The following is a 16,517-nucleotide window of genomic DNA, read 5'->3' as shown; positions in this document are numbered from 1 at the left end:
GTTAGCTGATTATAGAAGGTAAATCAAGAATTCAAATGAAGGGCTGAGATTGGCTTGAAGACTTGACACATGGAGGGCTGAGATTGATCAAGGAAAGCCTTCTCTAGCACTATATAAAAGGGTCTCTTGAAGGCTTTGGAACAACTTTTGGAAGCCCTATCATTTTCTACATCATTAGCCAAGATTCTCATTCTCTCCAAGTCTTTCTTTTCCTCTATCTTCTTGAGAGAAAACTAAGAGAGTTCTCTACACTTCATTGTATTATTTTTGAGAGAACCCTATTCCTCAATCTCTACTATTCTTGTATCTTGTGAAGAGCGTACAAAATCCAAACTAGTGAGTGTGAGACTCCAGAAATAGTTTGGTGGTGGTGAAGCCAAGTGAAGGCTTTGATGGTTGTAAGAAAAATTTCATATAGTGGATTTGATTGAAAATCCTAAGGAAGGGAATCCTTAGGTAGTGGATGTAAGCCATAAGGGCCGAACCACTATAAATCGCTGTGTCCTTCTTCTCTTCACTCTTTACTTATTCTTGCTTGATTATACTTGTTTGTTTTTGTTTTTGTGTGGCCAAATCCTAAGGCCTACATTCTTGTTGGCTATTATATTCTGATTTGCTTTAATTGATCATTCTTTGTACTCATTCAATATTCCATTTGGTTTATTTAAAGTCTTGTTATTGTGTGCATTCAAATCACATGTTTTTCACCAAGTTGTAATTTGAAGAGTATATTGGATCTAAGCACATACTAGCACAGCTGGCGGATATCATATTATCCATCTAGTATTTAAGTGCTCCCGTACTCTCAACTACAATTTTGGTTTATATTAAATTTGTTTTCTCATATATATACGTGCATAAGTTTTGCATTAAAGATTTGAAAAGGTGTCAATTCACCCCCCCTCTTGACTAGGTTAGAACTCAACAGTCTTTGCCCTGGACAAGTTCCGATCTTACCTCGTAGGGTCACTAGTGTATATTTTTACTGATCACGCTGCTCTGAAGTATTTGTTCACAAAGCAAGATGAAAAATCCCGTCTCCTTCGATGGATCTTACTCTTGCAAGAATTCAACATTGAAATCAGAGACAAGAAGGGAGTAGAAAATGTGGTGGCTGACCATTTGTCAAGGATTCCAAGTCAAGATCTCACACAATTTGATGAACCAATTCATGACAATTTTCCTGATGAGCAACTGTTTGAAGTGAATGTTATCTGTGCATCATCTGTTGTCCCTTGGTATGCCGACATTGCGAACTACCTGGCAACTGGTCTGATCCCAGACCATTGGAGTAAGCAAGATAGGCATAAATTCTTCAGAAAAGTCAGAACCTTCTTTTGGGATGAGCCCTACCTCTTCAAGTATTGTCCTGACCAAATCATCCGTAGATGTATACTCGATCATGAGCAACAAAGTGTCATTAATTTCTGTCATACTCTTGCATGTGGAGGCCATTTTTCTGTCAAGAAAACAGTTGCAAAAACATTTTCAGAGTGGATTTTATTGGCCGACACTGTTCAAGGATGTGTACAAGTTCTGTTCAAATTGCGATCGATGTCAAAGGTTAGGAAGTCTGTCAAGGAGAAACATGATGCCATTACATCCGATCCAAGTGTTAGAAGTTTTTGACTGTTGGGGTATGGATTTTATGGGCCCATTTGTCAATTCATTTGGTCATGAATACATCTTACTTGCTGTTGACTATGTGTCCAAATGGGTAGAAGCAATCCCAGCCAGAACAAATGACCATAGGACGGTAGTGAAATTTTTGAAAGAAAACATATTCAGTTGATTTGGGATGCCACGAGCAATCATCAGTGATGGGGGTTCCCATTTTTGTAATAAAGTTGTGGCATGATTAATGAAGAAATATGGTGTACTGCATAAGGTTGCGACACCATACCATCCCCAAACCAATGGTCAAGCCGAGTTAGCCAATAGAGAGATTAAGCGCATATTGGAAAAGACTGTTGCTGCTAATCGTAGGGATTGGTCCTTAAGAGTAGTAGACGCTCTTTGGGCGTACAGGACAGCTTACAAAACAATTTTGGGAATGTCTCTCTATAGGCTAGTATACGGTAAATCTTGTCATCTGTCGGTGGAAATTGAGCATAAAGCATATTGGGCAATTCATAAGATCAACAAGAGTTTAACTGAAGCAGGCTTATCTAGGAAGCTCCAATTGAATGAGCTTGAGGAAATTCGGAATGAAGCATTTGAAAATGCACGATTGGCCAAAGTTCTCATGAAAGAGTTACATGATCGGCACATCATTCGAAAAAGCTTTCAGGTAGGGCAACAGGTACTCTTGTATGATTCTCGATTGCATCTATTCCCAGGAAAATTGAAGTCTCGATGGGTCGGCCCCTTTGTAATCAAGTCCATCTCAGGATATGGGGCATTTGAGATAGAAAATCCAGAGTCAGGACAGCTTCTAACAGTCAATGGTCATAGGTTGAAACCATACCAGGGTAGTGTTGAAGAGAATGAAGGAGTTGTGGATTTGGATGATCCACCATCATCTGATGAATAAGGGAAGTTTCATGTCGTCTGGGAATCTGACGTTAAAAGACCACCTTTCCATTTAGGTTAAATGGATGTCTCTAGATCTGAAAAATTAAAAAATAAATAAAAAATAAAAAAATTAAATAAATAATAATAATAATAATAATAATAATAATAATAATAATAATAATAATAATAATAATAATAATAATAATAATAATAATAATAATAATAATAATAAAATAAAAATAAAATAATAAAGAAGTATATATATAAGTTGTTCATTTTCTACATTACTTAATTAACTTTGATTCAAATAGTGTTTCTCTATGTGCAGTCTAAATAAATTTTTTTACATACGAGTTCATGCATTGAAGACCACCAGGTATGCCTATCTTCTATCCTTTTATTGCCGATTGAGGACAATGCGCAATTTAAGTTGGGGGTAAGGTGTATTTAATTTATTGGTGTTGATTTATTGGTGTTTGAAATTGATCCATTGTGCAAATAATTTTATTAGACTCGATAATATTGTCTTGTGTGGTATGTATGATTTTATTGGGCCTCTAAAACAAAACATTTATTAAAAAAAAAATCAAAAATAATAATAATAATAATAAGAATAAAAAAAATTAAAAAAATAAACAATAAAAAAATTATAATAATAAAATAAAAAAAATTTGAATTGAGAGAGACAGAATTGACGCTGGTGGTAGCCATCTTTTCTTGGGCAGTGCAATCACATTGCCCTATAAAGGATAAGGCACACTGCCAAATGTTGAAAAATGAGGCACCGAGCGTTGAAAAAAAGAGACGCCAAGCTTGATGGTGCAATTATGGCATGCCTCGACTCGAGTGTAGAATAGTGATGACCATTGCTCTATAAGAGACTCCATATCTATATGAGGTAAGTCACCCTTCTTGAGCTCAATCTTCTCTCTGTGTTATTCTCTGATCAGGTACTCTCATCCCTTTTGTAAAGTTTATAGTTCTTTACTTTCTTCTCAGTATAGTTTTTTTTTTTTTTTTTTTTATTTTTAAAATTGATCTTTATCTCTCAAAAATTCACAAGTACTATCCATCTCTCCCGCAGAATGATTTGAAAAAAATTTATGCTGCTAGGTGTGAAAGACTTAGGCTGTTGATGCGTAATAACATCCCTGAAGATATTCGTTGGCTGATCGAAGCAAAAGTTCGATTAGCTGGTGAAACTTCACCTAGTTTTAAGCATTTTTCAGGCTTAGGGAAGAGTAGTTTTGCGAAGAAAAGAAGAGCGAGAAGAGTGAATGGTTGTTACAAATGTGCTCGATGGACTTGTAACACACGATGCAAATCTGTAGGGTTTACGTCCATAAATCGAGAAGATAAAATTAGTTTCATAAAGGATGGACTGAGTAAGGAGTCTTTGGATGATATCCGATTGACTCTTGAGACGCATCCATGTGGAATAGTGTAAAGAGAACTTCTTGCTTTATGGACCCAGTTCAGAAGTGACCACCAACGCTATAGTCTTGGGAATTTGACTAAAAACGACCCTGTTTGCCAATCTATAAGAAAATTGGATGGGAAGCTTATCCCCGCTTCTTAGAAAGTGTTTAAACCGTTTCTGGACGTAAAACCAGAGGAAGATGTGAGCCACAATCACAATTACTTATACATACGCATGATTTTTGTTTGTATTTATTTCTTGTTGAATTGTTGTATAGCTACTTTTGATCGCCAAACTTCTTTTCAGGACATACAAAAGGAACAAACATGGAAGGCCAGTTAGTTTGTCGAATCAATACCATATGTGTACTTTGTGGCTCTCAACTTGGGAGCGATATTTGTTACGCACTTGCAGTGAGCGAACTTGGTAAAAAATTAGGAGAGAAAAAAATTAATTTGGTATATGGAGGGGGAAGTCGTGGATTGAATGGTTATGTTTCACAAGCTGTACATCTTGGAAATTCATCTGTGGTAGGTGTAATGCCAATCCCTTTAGCTGAACCACATACTTCCGGGATTACACGCAGTCAACTTATAGAAACGACTTCTATGTCTGAGCGCATGGCTTGTAAGATTTATCAGTCAGATGCCTTCATTGCTTTACCAGGAAGTTTTGGAACACTTGAAGAAATCTTTTGTATAATCTCCTGGGCCAAGAGTAATCTCCATACCAAACCCATTGGACTTTTAAATGTTAACCATTTTTTCGATGGGTTACTCTCTTTTCTTGATCAGGCGTGGACCAACAATTCATTTCTCGTTCAGCAAGAAAGATTCTCATTTCTGCATCCACCATTGATAAGCTGCTAGAGAAATTACACGCTTATGTTCCATAGTACGATCCTCATGAGTTTCGGATAGACTGGTCTAAGGCAATTAGTAACAAGCGCAAAAGGGGTCCGATTAATTTAGATTTATCACTGTGAGAAATGCTCTTTATTAAGATGGCTGAGTAAGGAGTACTTTTTGTACTCTTGAGACGCATCTAGTTATTGTACAACTTGCAGGATTTTTCTTGGTTGTGTTCTTAAAAAAAAAAAAAAAACTGTGGAATGTTGTTGGGCAAAGTCTTTGATAAGATGGCTGAGTAAGGAGTACTTTTTGTACTCTTGAGACGCATTTTTTTATCTTATGACTTGCATCAATTTTTATTTTGGTATGAAAATATAAATATATATATATATGGTGTGCTCATTTGTTGTTTAAGTTTTAGCAGTTCACAGCAAAATGGACTTGTGGAGTTACAGGTATTCCTAACAACCCTAATTTATTACTGCAATTCAAGTTGGGGGGTGTAAGGTTTAGTTATGAATTATCTGGTTCATATTTAACTGTGAGTTTGCTATTGCTAGTTTGTAGTCTTGTGTGAATTGATTATCTTTATCTGCTCTTATTAAAAAAAAAAAATGTATTTTAAATAACGTTATTCCTAAAGTTTTGAAGTTATGCACTGATAGCTGGTTAAGTTTGCAATACGAAACATGAATGCATTGATTTCTTATTTGAAAACGTATATGCATTAGAATAAGTTAATTTGCATTTATCGGGGATTCAAAATTTAAAAATTGGTTATCGGTCATAAAGTCAAAGGTAACAGTAATTAGCTGATTAGTACACTGTATGATCCCTCAACAGAAGTGGAGACTATTACCCAAGTGAGTGTTTGAGCCTAATAACCGTTAATTCTAAGTGAAATAACACTTACTCTAAATATGCTTTATTGTTCATCTTATCTTTTCAATGGCTTCAAAACATCAATTTGCTTTGAATGTCTAGTATGATAGCGGATAAGTTTGACTGGTTTCAAACTCTGAATTAGATGACTGAGTAACATCGTTTTGTAGAAGCATGATAGAGGGATCAATTTCTTTCATTTTGGGCCTACTAACTTTTTTTTCTTTCTTTACATTAACCTCACTTGCTATCCCATTTGAGCCATTTGTAGTACAATTTATTTCGTTACCCTCGTTTAACCCATAACCATATGAATTTTATCCAACCTGGTGTGATTTTGGGAATTAGTCTGTTTATCTATTTTCATATTTAAAGAGAAAAAGAAAAAAGAAGAAAAAAAAAAGAAGAAAAAAAAAGTGAAAAAAAGGGGGGCAAATTCTCTTAGCTATTCAGCATAACTGTTTCAAAATAAATGCTAAAAAAAATAAAAAATCCCGACACACCCTTTGCACACTCTACCTTTTCTTTGACAACCCGTATTAACCTTATAGCCCCATTACAACCCAGTCTGGTCCCTTTTGATGCTATAAATCATGTGATCTCAAAATTCGAGTTTGGAGTAGGGAATCATGTTTAAATTCAGAAGTTACTCATCTAGAGCATTATTCCAATCATGAAGCTCTGTCAATTTCCTTGTTCTTTCATGAAAATACGTTCCTTGTATTTGGGACGGCACCGAGTTTTGAACTTGTTCTGCATTTACTCTTATAACGGTGCACCTCCTTGTGTGTACACCTGAGGAATCCTTTTTATTGGAGAGAAAATCTATAGTGAGATTTGATGTCAAAACTTCGAGGGAATAAGTCTGTGTGTTGGTTATCCTAATTTCCATTCCTGAGACTGTATGACCTTTAACCAAAAATTTGATTTAGAATACTAAATTACTTATTCGATTTTATGCATTTTGGTTTCAAATTTGAAAATTTTACATTCATACAGTTATTGTGAATAAAGTTTGGCAGGTGTATAATCTGATTGCTAAGGGACTAGCAATGTTTAAGTTGGGGGTATGATTAGTGGTTAATTTTGTAAAAAATTTGTTATAATTATACCATTCTTTTGATCTTAAAAATGGTTTAAATTAGATATTAATATATATTTTATGGTTATATGCAAGTTTAAATTGAAAAATGAATGAAATGAAATTTTAAAGTAAAATTTAATAATAATAATAATAATAATAATAATAATAATAATAATATATAAAATACATATACATCATTATATGCTTGCATGTAATATATATATATAATATAATCTAATATATATATGTGCCATATGTAATACATATATATATAATATAATTTATTAATAACATTAAATTATTTTTTTAGGCATGAAGACTTAAAGCCCATGAAGAATTCAAGCCCATGAAAAATCAAGTCCATGAAGAATTTAAGCCCATGAAGAATTAAGGCCCAATTTGAGCAACCCATGGAAGATATTATTTGGAGAAGGCCTAAGGATTATTTTTAATCCTAATGAAGATTTAAAACCAATTTATAGAAATCTATTTTTATTTTTTTATATGAGAGCTTTATTAGGTGTGTTTTTTAGCTAAAATCTATTTAACTATTAGGTGTGTATTATAGCTAAAATCCATTTAACTTTATGAGTGCTTTATTAGGTATGTATTTTAGCTAAAATCCATTTAATATTAGGTGTGTATTATAGCTAAAATCCATTTAACTTTAAGTGTGTGAGTGCCCATTAGATATAATTATGTCTAGTTGAATAATTGAAATTGTGTGGTTTGTATTGCATCTTGTGGCCTATAAATAGCTCACTTGATTGCATTTGTAAGTGTGATTATTATTCTTAATCAAAATTTAGTTATTTCCTTAGAATTCTCTCTTTGAGAATTGCTTTTGTTCTATCTCATTTTATTTAGTATTTTCTCTTGTGATCTTATTTCTTTCTTTCTTCTTTTAAATTCTTATGTCATTTATGGTTACTTTATTATTCACCGCCTAAATGGCCGATTAGTTTATGCCTTTAAATTTCTACAATTTTAATTCATGTCTTTTAATTATCCATCGCCTAAATGGCCGGTTAGTTTCTACTATTTTAATTCTTGTTATTTAAATTCTGTTATTTAAATTACGTCGTTTAAATTCATGTCAATTAACTTTTAAATGGAAATGAGTAGCTAAATCTAATCTTGGGTTAAGGCAAGGACAGTGTCCAACGCCAATGATTCCCAAAGAAAGCTGCACTTTAAATGAGTAACATTAATTTAAATTTCAGTATGAGTGTGTCTTAATTATTGAGAAATCACTAGGTTTGGATTGGAGCGTAAGCTTAACTTAGAGCTTTCATGTCACGCATGAGAGTTACTAGAACTGGAAACGCTATCATACCCAAACCCAGATGATTAATTTAGTTGTCTTGTATATTAATTGTAATTGGATTTATGGTAATTGCTTAAATTAGAATCTCACATATCATGTATGAGTATTGCTTAAACTAGAACTATCATCATCTCTAATTACATTTAATAACAAACCCTCATATCTGAAATTAAAATTAATGTTGCTAATCTTTTATGCTAAAATTTGGGAATCAACGGGTTAGTACTGAAATTGTCTTAACTCAAGTACTATCCAATTTCATATTCTCACATTCAGTATTTATTTCAACTTCTGTCTTGCTATATTTTCTAGTATTTGTTATCTAAAAAAAAAAACCATAAAAAAATCATGTTATCAATCCATCTAAATGCATATGCGTGTGTGTGACATTCTTTTTCTCTTGCCATAAATAAATCTCTCAGTGGACGACCTGGACTCATCCAGAAAGTATAAATTTAAATTTGAACTACAACTGCACTCGTACACTGACAAGTATAAACCTCTCGCCTAAATAAAGAAAAAAATATAAAATTTTTATTATGTTTTGTTTTGTGTTTTAATTGCAGGGTGAGAGTGCAGCCATCCCTGCAACAGTAATGTGCCAACGAGATTTCCATTAATGTGGATGGGATTTATCATTAATGAGGATGAGATCGATCATTAATGAGGATGGGATCTGAGGTGAATGCCTAAAAACCCAAGCGCGACTGTAATGATGTTGTCGTGAAAGGGCCAGGATGGGACTGGCATGGGCCGGCCAACTGGGTCGAGAAAATGGGCTTGAACAATCCAAGTGGGGTGGCCTTTGGCCTAATGATATACCGTGGCTTACATCATTTCTGTTTTACGAGTTGATCGGCTGAGCCAACGGACCACAAGGATCGCTGGGGGCTCACTTCGAAACGCAGCTGGGAGCTCGCCCAAATACGTTGATAAGTTAGAGGCATTACAGCGAGTACGTCGTGCCTCTAGCTTATCGCCTGGCAACCTCCCTTCTTGCAGATAGTCAGTGATTGGTTTCATCCATGAATTTGGCCTTAGCTCAATTCTCAACGTCTCAGTTTTCCCTTCAGTGCTTGGTGATGCCAGGAACTCTACGAGGATGACCCCCAGTGAGTCTGCATCCCCAACTGACGCTAAACGAGCTAGGGTGTTGGCGTGAGAGTTCTGGCTCCGCATGACTTGATTTACTTCACACTCCTCGAATAGGTGAAACAACTCCCAAACTTTCTGAAGGTATGCTGCCATCTTTGGGCCATTTGCCTGATACTCCCCTTCTACCTAACAGACCACAAGCTGGGAATCGCTGAAGATTTTTAATCGCTCTACCTTGACTTCCTTGGCCAAGCGGAGACTAGCCAGCAGTAATTTGTACTCGGCTTCATTGTTGGTCGCTTTAAACCCGAACCTTAGTGCATAGGGGATCTTATGTCCTTCTGGGCTTATTAAGAGTACGCCAGTTTTGGAACCATGCTCGCTGGAAGAACCATCAACGAATAATTCCCAGATTGGAGAGATTGAGGGGGCGAGCTCTTCCACCAGTCCTGTGAATTCTGCAACGAAGTCTGCCAGTACTTGTCCCTTTATGGCTGTCATTGGCTTGTACTCTATGTTAAATTGGGCGAGCTTAATAGTCCACTTGAGTAGGCGGCCGGATGAGTTAGGCCTCTGTAAGATTTGCTTTAGTGGATGTTTGGTCAGCACGCCAATCTGATGAGCTTTGAAATAGGGGCATAGCTTTCTGGATGCGATCACTAGGGAAAAGGCGAGTTCATCCATTGGGGAGTACCTTGTTTCGGAGTCGAGTAGTCTGTGGCTGACATAGTACACTGGGTGTTGCATCCGATCTTCTTCTCACACTAGTGCGGCGCTAACTACATATTCAGACACTCTCAGGTAGACAATCAATTCCTCCCCTTCCTTTGGCTTTGACATGAGGGGAGCTCGCCCCATGTACTTTTTCAGCTGCTGGAAAGCGTCTTCACACTCCTCTGTCCATAAGAAACTTTTTGCTTGCTTCAAAACATTGAAGAATGGGATAGACTTATCAGAGGATTTGGAGACGAACCTACTGAGGGCGACGGCCTGTCCGTTAAGGCTTTGCACTTCCTTAGTCTTAGTGGGTGATCGCATGTCCAGTAGAGCTTGGATCTTCGTAGGGTTGGCCTCGATCCCCCTTTCGTTCACCATAAACCCCAAGAACTTTCCAGAAGCCACACCAAATGAGCATTTGAGTGGGTTTAACTTCATCTGGTACCTCCTCAGGACCTGAAATGCTTCCTTTAGGTGGATGATGTGGTCAGCGGTCTATCTGGACTTCACCAGCATATCATCAACGTATACCTCCATGGTTTTTTTGATTAGATCCCCGAACATCATGTTAACTAGTCGTTGGTACGTCTCACCCGCATTCCTCAGTCCGAAGGGCATTACCTTGTAGCAGTATAGTCCCCGATCCGTCATGAACGATGTATGCTCTTCTTCATTGGGATTCATAGGGATCTGATTGTACCCTGAATAGGCATCCATGAAACTCAAAAGCTGGTGGCCAGCCGTTGCATCTACGAGCTGGTTGATTCTAGGCAGAGGAAAACTGTCTTTTGGGCAAGCTTTATTTAGGTCCGTGAAGTCGATGCAAGTTCTCCACTTTCCATTCTTCTTCTTTACCAAGACCGGGTTAGCCACCCAGGTCGGGTAATAGGCCTCCTTGATAAACCCGCTTGCCAAAAGCTTGTCTACTTCTTCTTTTAGGGCCATATAATGCTCAGCCATCATTGGTCTCCTTTTGTAATACCCGAGAATGATTTGAGGTCATAAATAATATTTGATGAAGGGCATAAATGGACTTTGTGAAAAATAAGACTATAGGGTACACTAACGCAACTTTGGACGATCGAATTAGTCAGAGGGAATACCCTGGACCCTAGATAGCCAAGGAAAATGGTATAGTATCGACAAGTAATACGAGTTATGATTTTAGGCATCAAAAGAAGTTGGATCGGGAACGGTTCCCGGTACAGCTAAAAAAAAGGCAATTGTGATTTAGGCTGAAATACCGAATTATCGTACGGGGCATCCGGGAAGTCAATGGAACCCCAAGGAAGTTCATATTTGGCATATAAAGTAACCCTTCAGTAGTTTTTGGAAGAAACAAAAGGGTTTGTAGCTAAAACGAAGATTCGGGCCTAAGTGCAGTTTTTTCGAAATTGACGGAGGGAGATCGAAACGATATTTTTTCGGAATTTTAAAGAGAGTGTTTTGGGATATTTCAAAGGGTTATAAAGGTCTTTAAAGAGAAGTTCAGTTTTTGAGCCGGGGGCAAAATCGTAATTTTTGAGGTTGGGGGTAAAAGTGTAATTTACCGAAAAATTAGGGGCATTAGCGCAATTAGTCCATTTTTCAGGGACTAAAATGCAATTAAAAATTAGCCCGGGGACCATGTTGAAAAGGGTCTAAGTGCAATTATCCAAAAGTTCGGGCCAAAGTGTAATTCTTGAAATCTTTTTACTAGGGGCATTTGGGAGATTCAGGAAAAAGCTTCATAAATGACTTTAGAGATAAGAATGAAGTCTCATGATGACGTTAGAGATAAGATGAAGGCTCATGATGACTTTAAAGATAAGATTTGTATAAGATTTGATTGGATAAGAAAAGATTTGATTTGGATAGCAACGATCTTACAAGATTTTGGAATGAATATATAAAAGATATTAGAAGATTTGGAATGATTATAGAAGATTTACAATGATTGTAGAGAATCTTAGAAGATTTTGGAATGATTGCAAAGATATCAAAAGATTTGGAATGATTATAGAAAATATTAGAAGATTTGGAATGATTGGAAAAGATTTTGAAAGATTTGAAATGATTGCAGAATATATATTTCTTGGTGGCTAAGTTTCCTAAACATATAAATAGGGGCTCAAGGCTAAGGATTCTCTCATTCGAAGTTGTGATACATTTGTGCTAGACGAGAGTGCTTCGGGTGTAGTGGATAGAGAGTTTTTAAAGCATACGCGAGGCATCACACGCGTAGAGCACTTAGGCTGCGCGTGAGGACCTGTAAGGAGGTGGTTTGGTTAAAAGACTTGAGGAGTTGCACGAAAATTGAGGTTGGGCACAAGATTCGAGGTGTTCTGAGTTTCGTTCAAGGTGAGTTGTTCGCTACCAAAATTTGGCTTTCTTATGAGTGGTTCTCCTCCAAAACTTGATTTATTGTACTTGTTCTATCTGAACATATGGTGATTTCATGCAAAATGGTTTTGTGCATTAAAATGGTAACCGGTGACGGTTGGATTTATGAGAGAGGTTTGTCCCTAAACGTTTTGAACTGTGCATTGCATTTTATAAATGTTGTTTATACAATGCATTGAATTGTGAATTGTGGCATTGTCTTGAGTTTTATGTGTACGTATGGAATGTCAGCCTCGGATGTTGTCTGGATAGTGTAGCCATAATTCTCCAAGGGCGTGACGGAATAATAGGGGTATCTGATGCTAGTGTGCATGTCAGGATAGCCGCCTTGGTTTTCGTGCCAGACCGTTTGGTCAGGGAAGTTGCACTAGGACGACTAGGTGATCCATACTGTGTTGTTCATGTGGGATGTCAGCCTAGGATGTTGTCTGGATAGTGTAGCCGTAATTCTCCAAGGGCGTGACGGAATAATAGGGGTATCTGATGCTGGGTGTGCATGTCAGGATAGCCTGCCTTGATTTCCGTGCCAGGCCGTTTGGCCAGGGAAGTTGCACTAGGACGACTAGGTGGTCCATGTGAAATTTTGGAGTTGGGATTGTATGGTGGTTCCTGGATGCTTAAGGTGGGAACGTATTCTGGTGAGATGCGTTGGCAGCCCCATTTAAGCTAGAATCGCGTCGCGTCGTCGTGTCGTCGAGTCGGTGTGGTGGCATAGCTTTTAGAGAGATTGCTCTTTCCCCATGGTAGGGTTAAGCGCGTGGGAATTCTCTTGAGCTAGGGCTTACCGGGTATATTGGTTTATTTCATGTCTTGCATTATTCATGAAAAATGTGTTTTGAACTCTCACTTAGATGATTCATCATCTAATTTGGACTTTGTCCCTGGAATATTCAAACGTTCCAGGTGAAGGCAGCGGTGCAAAAGGGAAAGGAATCGTCGAGGAGTGACGGCGATTAGCGGATAGTTTACATTATGTCTTTTCAGTTATGTTATTTACTTTTGAAAACGTCATGTAAACGTTGGTGCAACTTTATATATAAATAAAGTGGTTTTGGTTATGACCTGTTGAGGTTTCGATCTAGCTTCCGCATTTGTGTTGGTGAACCTGTCTTGGTTTATTAATGGTTCATAGTTGATATACTGAGAAGGTGTAACGGGATCTTCGGGGAATGGTTTTTGTGTTGGATTTTTGTTTGAAAAAAATTTATCCCCGGAATCTTACGTTACGTTAACGCTCCCGAGAATTGGGGTGTTACACCTTTTCTGACAAACCAGCTTATAGTTGGGATTGATGTTGAGTCGATGTTACATTACGTTTGGGTCTATTCCCACCATGTCTTCGTGGTTCCATGCGAACACATCCAAATTCGCTTTAAGGAAATCAATCAGCTGGGATTTTACCTAGGGGGATAGACCTTTGCCTATCTGAAGGCGCCTTTCAGCATCGTGGTTACTGACTGCAACATCTTCCAGCTCATTTGCCGGGCTGGCAGCTCGATCGCAATCCATGTCGAGCAAGTCCAGGTCGTGGCTGACTCCCCGGCTATTAATGATGCGGGCCTCCCCTCCAGAGACCATATTCACATTTTTTTCCACTGAGTCCTATTTTCAATGCCTCATCATAGCAGTATCTTACTAAATATTGCTCACCTCTCACATGTCCAGTCCCATTCAGGGTTGGGAACTTGACGGTCAAGGCCTTGGTTGAGATAACTAGGTCCAGGTCATTCATGACAGGTCTCTCCATGACGACGTTGTATGCTAAGGGACTATCAATGATAAGGAAATCTGCCATTGCCGTGGTTTGGAGATCCGCTCCTCTAACTGTTAGTAGGAGCTTTATACGTCCTTTCGGGATTACTGCGTCGCTAGTGAATCCATATAGTGGCTCTGGAGATGCTATCAGCTGATCTGGCCGTAGCCCCATCTGGTCATAACACCCTCTGTACATGACGTTTACCAAGCTACCTGTGTCCACCATGATCCTCCGCACCTCCATATTGCCAATCCGAGCTCGGATCACAAGGGCATCGTTGTGCGGCCAGTGCAAATCTTTGGAATCATTCTTGGTGAAAAAGATGTCATCTGAAGCCATTCGGGCTTTCTTTGAAGGTTCTCCTTGACTACCATCCCCGATGAGCAGAAGGTGGTCGGCTTCCCGAACGTATCGTTTGTGCGATCTGTCAGAAGTCCTTGTGATATGAGGCCCTCCATGAATAGTAAAGATGGTTCTCACCGTGGGTGTTTGGTCCGGCTCGGGAGCTCGGTGAGGACTTAGTTGGGCTGGCTGTTTTGACTGTTGATCCCTAGGACGCACCACATAGTGACGTAGTCGACCTTTCCTGATTAGTTTTTCAATCGTATCCTTCAGCACCCAGCACTCGGAGGTGGTGTGCCCCACCTCATTATGATAGGCACAGAATTTGCTCTTGGTTCTATATTTGTCGGGAGTCTTTAGAGGGTTAGGCCTTCTAAAGTCGTCCTTGTTACGCTCCGTGGTGAAAATCATGTCCTGGGAATCAGAGAAGACACTGTAATTGTCATACCGACCTTGGCGTGCAGGTCGTTCCACTCCCTGCTCATATCTTACCTTCTTGGCAGTCTGATCATTGGGGCTCTGCCCTTGACCTTCCTTGCGCGCGTTATCGTCACCTCTCTTCTTATTTTGGCTGATGTGCTCTCCCCCTTTCTTCTGGTTGCTTGGCTTTTTCAAGCCAAAAGCTTCCTCCCACTGAACCTCCTTTGTAGCTCGCTCATAAAACTTGCCCAAGTCTCTTACTGGTGACTTGTAAATGCTTTCGTAGAGCTTCCCGTCTTTATGAAGCCCAGTGGAGATCGCGGTCAGGATACTTTCGTTGGAAGGGCTTTCCATATTATTTACATCACGCCTGAACCTTTCTATATAATCTTTCAAAGATTCGCCAGATCGTTGGAAAATCGTAGCGAGGTGGCATGTTGGGGCGAGCTGCCTTCAGAGTGATCTGTACTGGTTTGTGAATTTTCTCTGGCACTCCTCCCAACCGCAAATACTATGGAGGTGGAGCCTTCTCAACCATGCCCGGGGTATGTCTCCCAAGGTCGCAGGGAAAGCTCGGCATTTTGCTAAGGAGCTGGAAGTTTGCAGGTTCATCTGAACATTGAAGGCGTCCAGGTGGTCGTAAGGGTCGCTGTCCCTATTGTACTGAGGGATATTGGGGACCTTAAATCTGTGAGGAAAGGGCTCCAGCTCGATTTCCCTAGAAAATGAGGTCTTTTCTTCATGGCCTTCCCTCTGGTTGTGTGCTCCATGTTTTGCCTCTACCTGCTGAATTCTCAACAGTAATTCCCCTACCATAGGGTCCTGGTTCACTGATCACCCGGTGGGGAGCTGATTTTTCTGTGCGGTGCCTTGCTCTGAGTGGCGGTGGTCCCGCGGGGGAGGTCGCCCCCTATTCTCACGATCAGGGGAGTAGCGATGGGCAGCGTGACTACTGCTGATCCTGACCGAGGAATCCCTGCGTCGTGGATTCTCAAGTTGGCGACTTCCTTCTTGAATGCCCTTATATCGATTTCTGCAAAGGCTTGCACCGGCCCTTCGTTCGGCGAGGTGCACCCCCGGCTCCTCACCATGGCACTATCGTCCTTTCGTCCTCCGAGAGTGTAGGTTGGAGGAGTGGACCGATCAAGCTCACCGCGTATCCCTTCTGACTTCTCTTTCCTCTGGAGGGGGCCTTTCGCCTGGAGGTCGAGAAGCCCCCACTTGCACCGGTGCTATCTGGGCTTGCGTTTGTGCTAACGCCTTAACCACGTTAGCAAGCTGCATGATAGTGTTCTTCAATGCTTCTTGAAGTCGCTGCCAGGTCTAGGTCACTTCCGCGCCAGGGGTAGGGGCCACGGGCGGATAGGAGCACGACCTGGGAACTCCAGGGATAGATCCAGCCGGGGGGCATGGAAGTGGATGCCGCGACTACCCCATCTTGTGGAATTTTCGACAGACGGTTAGCATGATTCACAGGTCAATTGGTCATTACTTCGGACCCTCTTGTGTTCCTTGTCTTCGGCATTGACGTTAACCAGAGCGAGCCCTTCCTCTAGCGCTGAAATGTCAACATTCAGAATTGGTCGACCGTGATTTGTTGGCCCGCACTGGTGTGGTGGATCTGAGAGGGAGAGAATGAGGTATCTGGTCTTATTCGCTGAGCAGCCGGCTCGTCCCTGGAAGATACTCCGAAGCTCAAGTCAATAAGCGAGTAAGCAAATATATGG

At 39.6% G+C, this 16,517-nt stretch overlaps 1 protein-coding gene across 1 annotated transcript; it reads right to left on the bottom strand.

The window, feature by feature from the left end:
- Positions 1-13,673: 13,673 nt before the first annotated feature.
- Positions 13,674-15,144, bottom strand: LOC127787496 (uncharacterized). The gene is made up of 2 exons (XM_052315557.1): positions 13,930-15,144; positions 13,674-13,874 (listed from the first exon to the last, which is right to left on the bottom strand). Exons 1-2 carry the CDS (start codon positions 15,142-15,144, stop codon positions 13,674-13,676), a joined length of 1,416 nt encoding a protein of 471 aa, XP_052171517.1.
- Positions 15,145-16,517: the final 1,373 nt, after the last annotated feature.

Source organism: Diospyros lotus, chromosome 12, assembly GCF_014633365.1.
Source record: "Diospyros lotus cultivar Yz01 chromosome 12, ASM1463336v1, whole genome shotgun sequence".
Classification (NCBI taxonomy): Eukaryota; Viridiplantae; Streptophyta; class Magnoliopsida; order Ericales; family Ebenaceae; genus Diospyros; species Diospyros lotus.
Note: the sequence above shows the minus strand (reverse complement) of the source record. Positions and strands in the feature narration are given on the sequence as shown.

Coding starts and splice junctions, on each gene's coding strand:
- LOC127787496 (XM_052315557.1), bottom strand. CDS start 15,144: ATGGAAAGCCCTTCCAACGAAAGTATCCTGACCGCGATCTCCACTGGG. Junction 13,875..13,929: donor CCCTGAATGGGACTGGACAT/GTGAGAGGTGAG, acceptor CATTGAAAATAG/GACTCAGTGGAAAAAAATGT.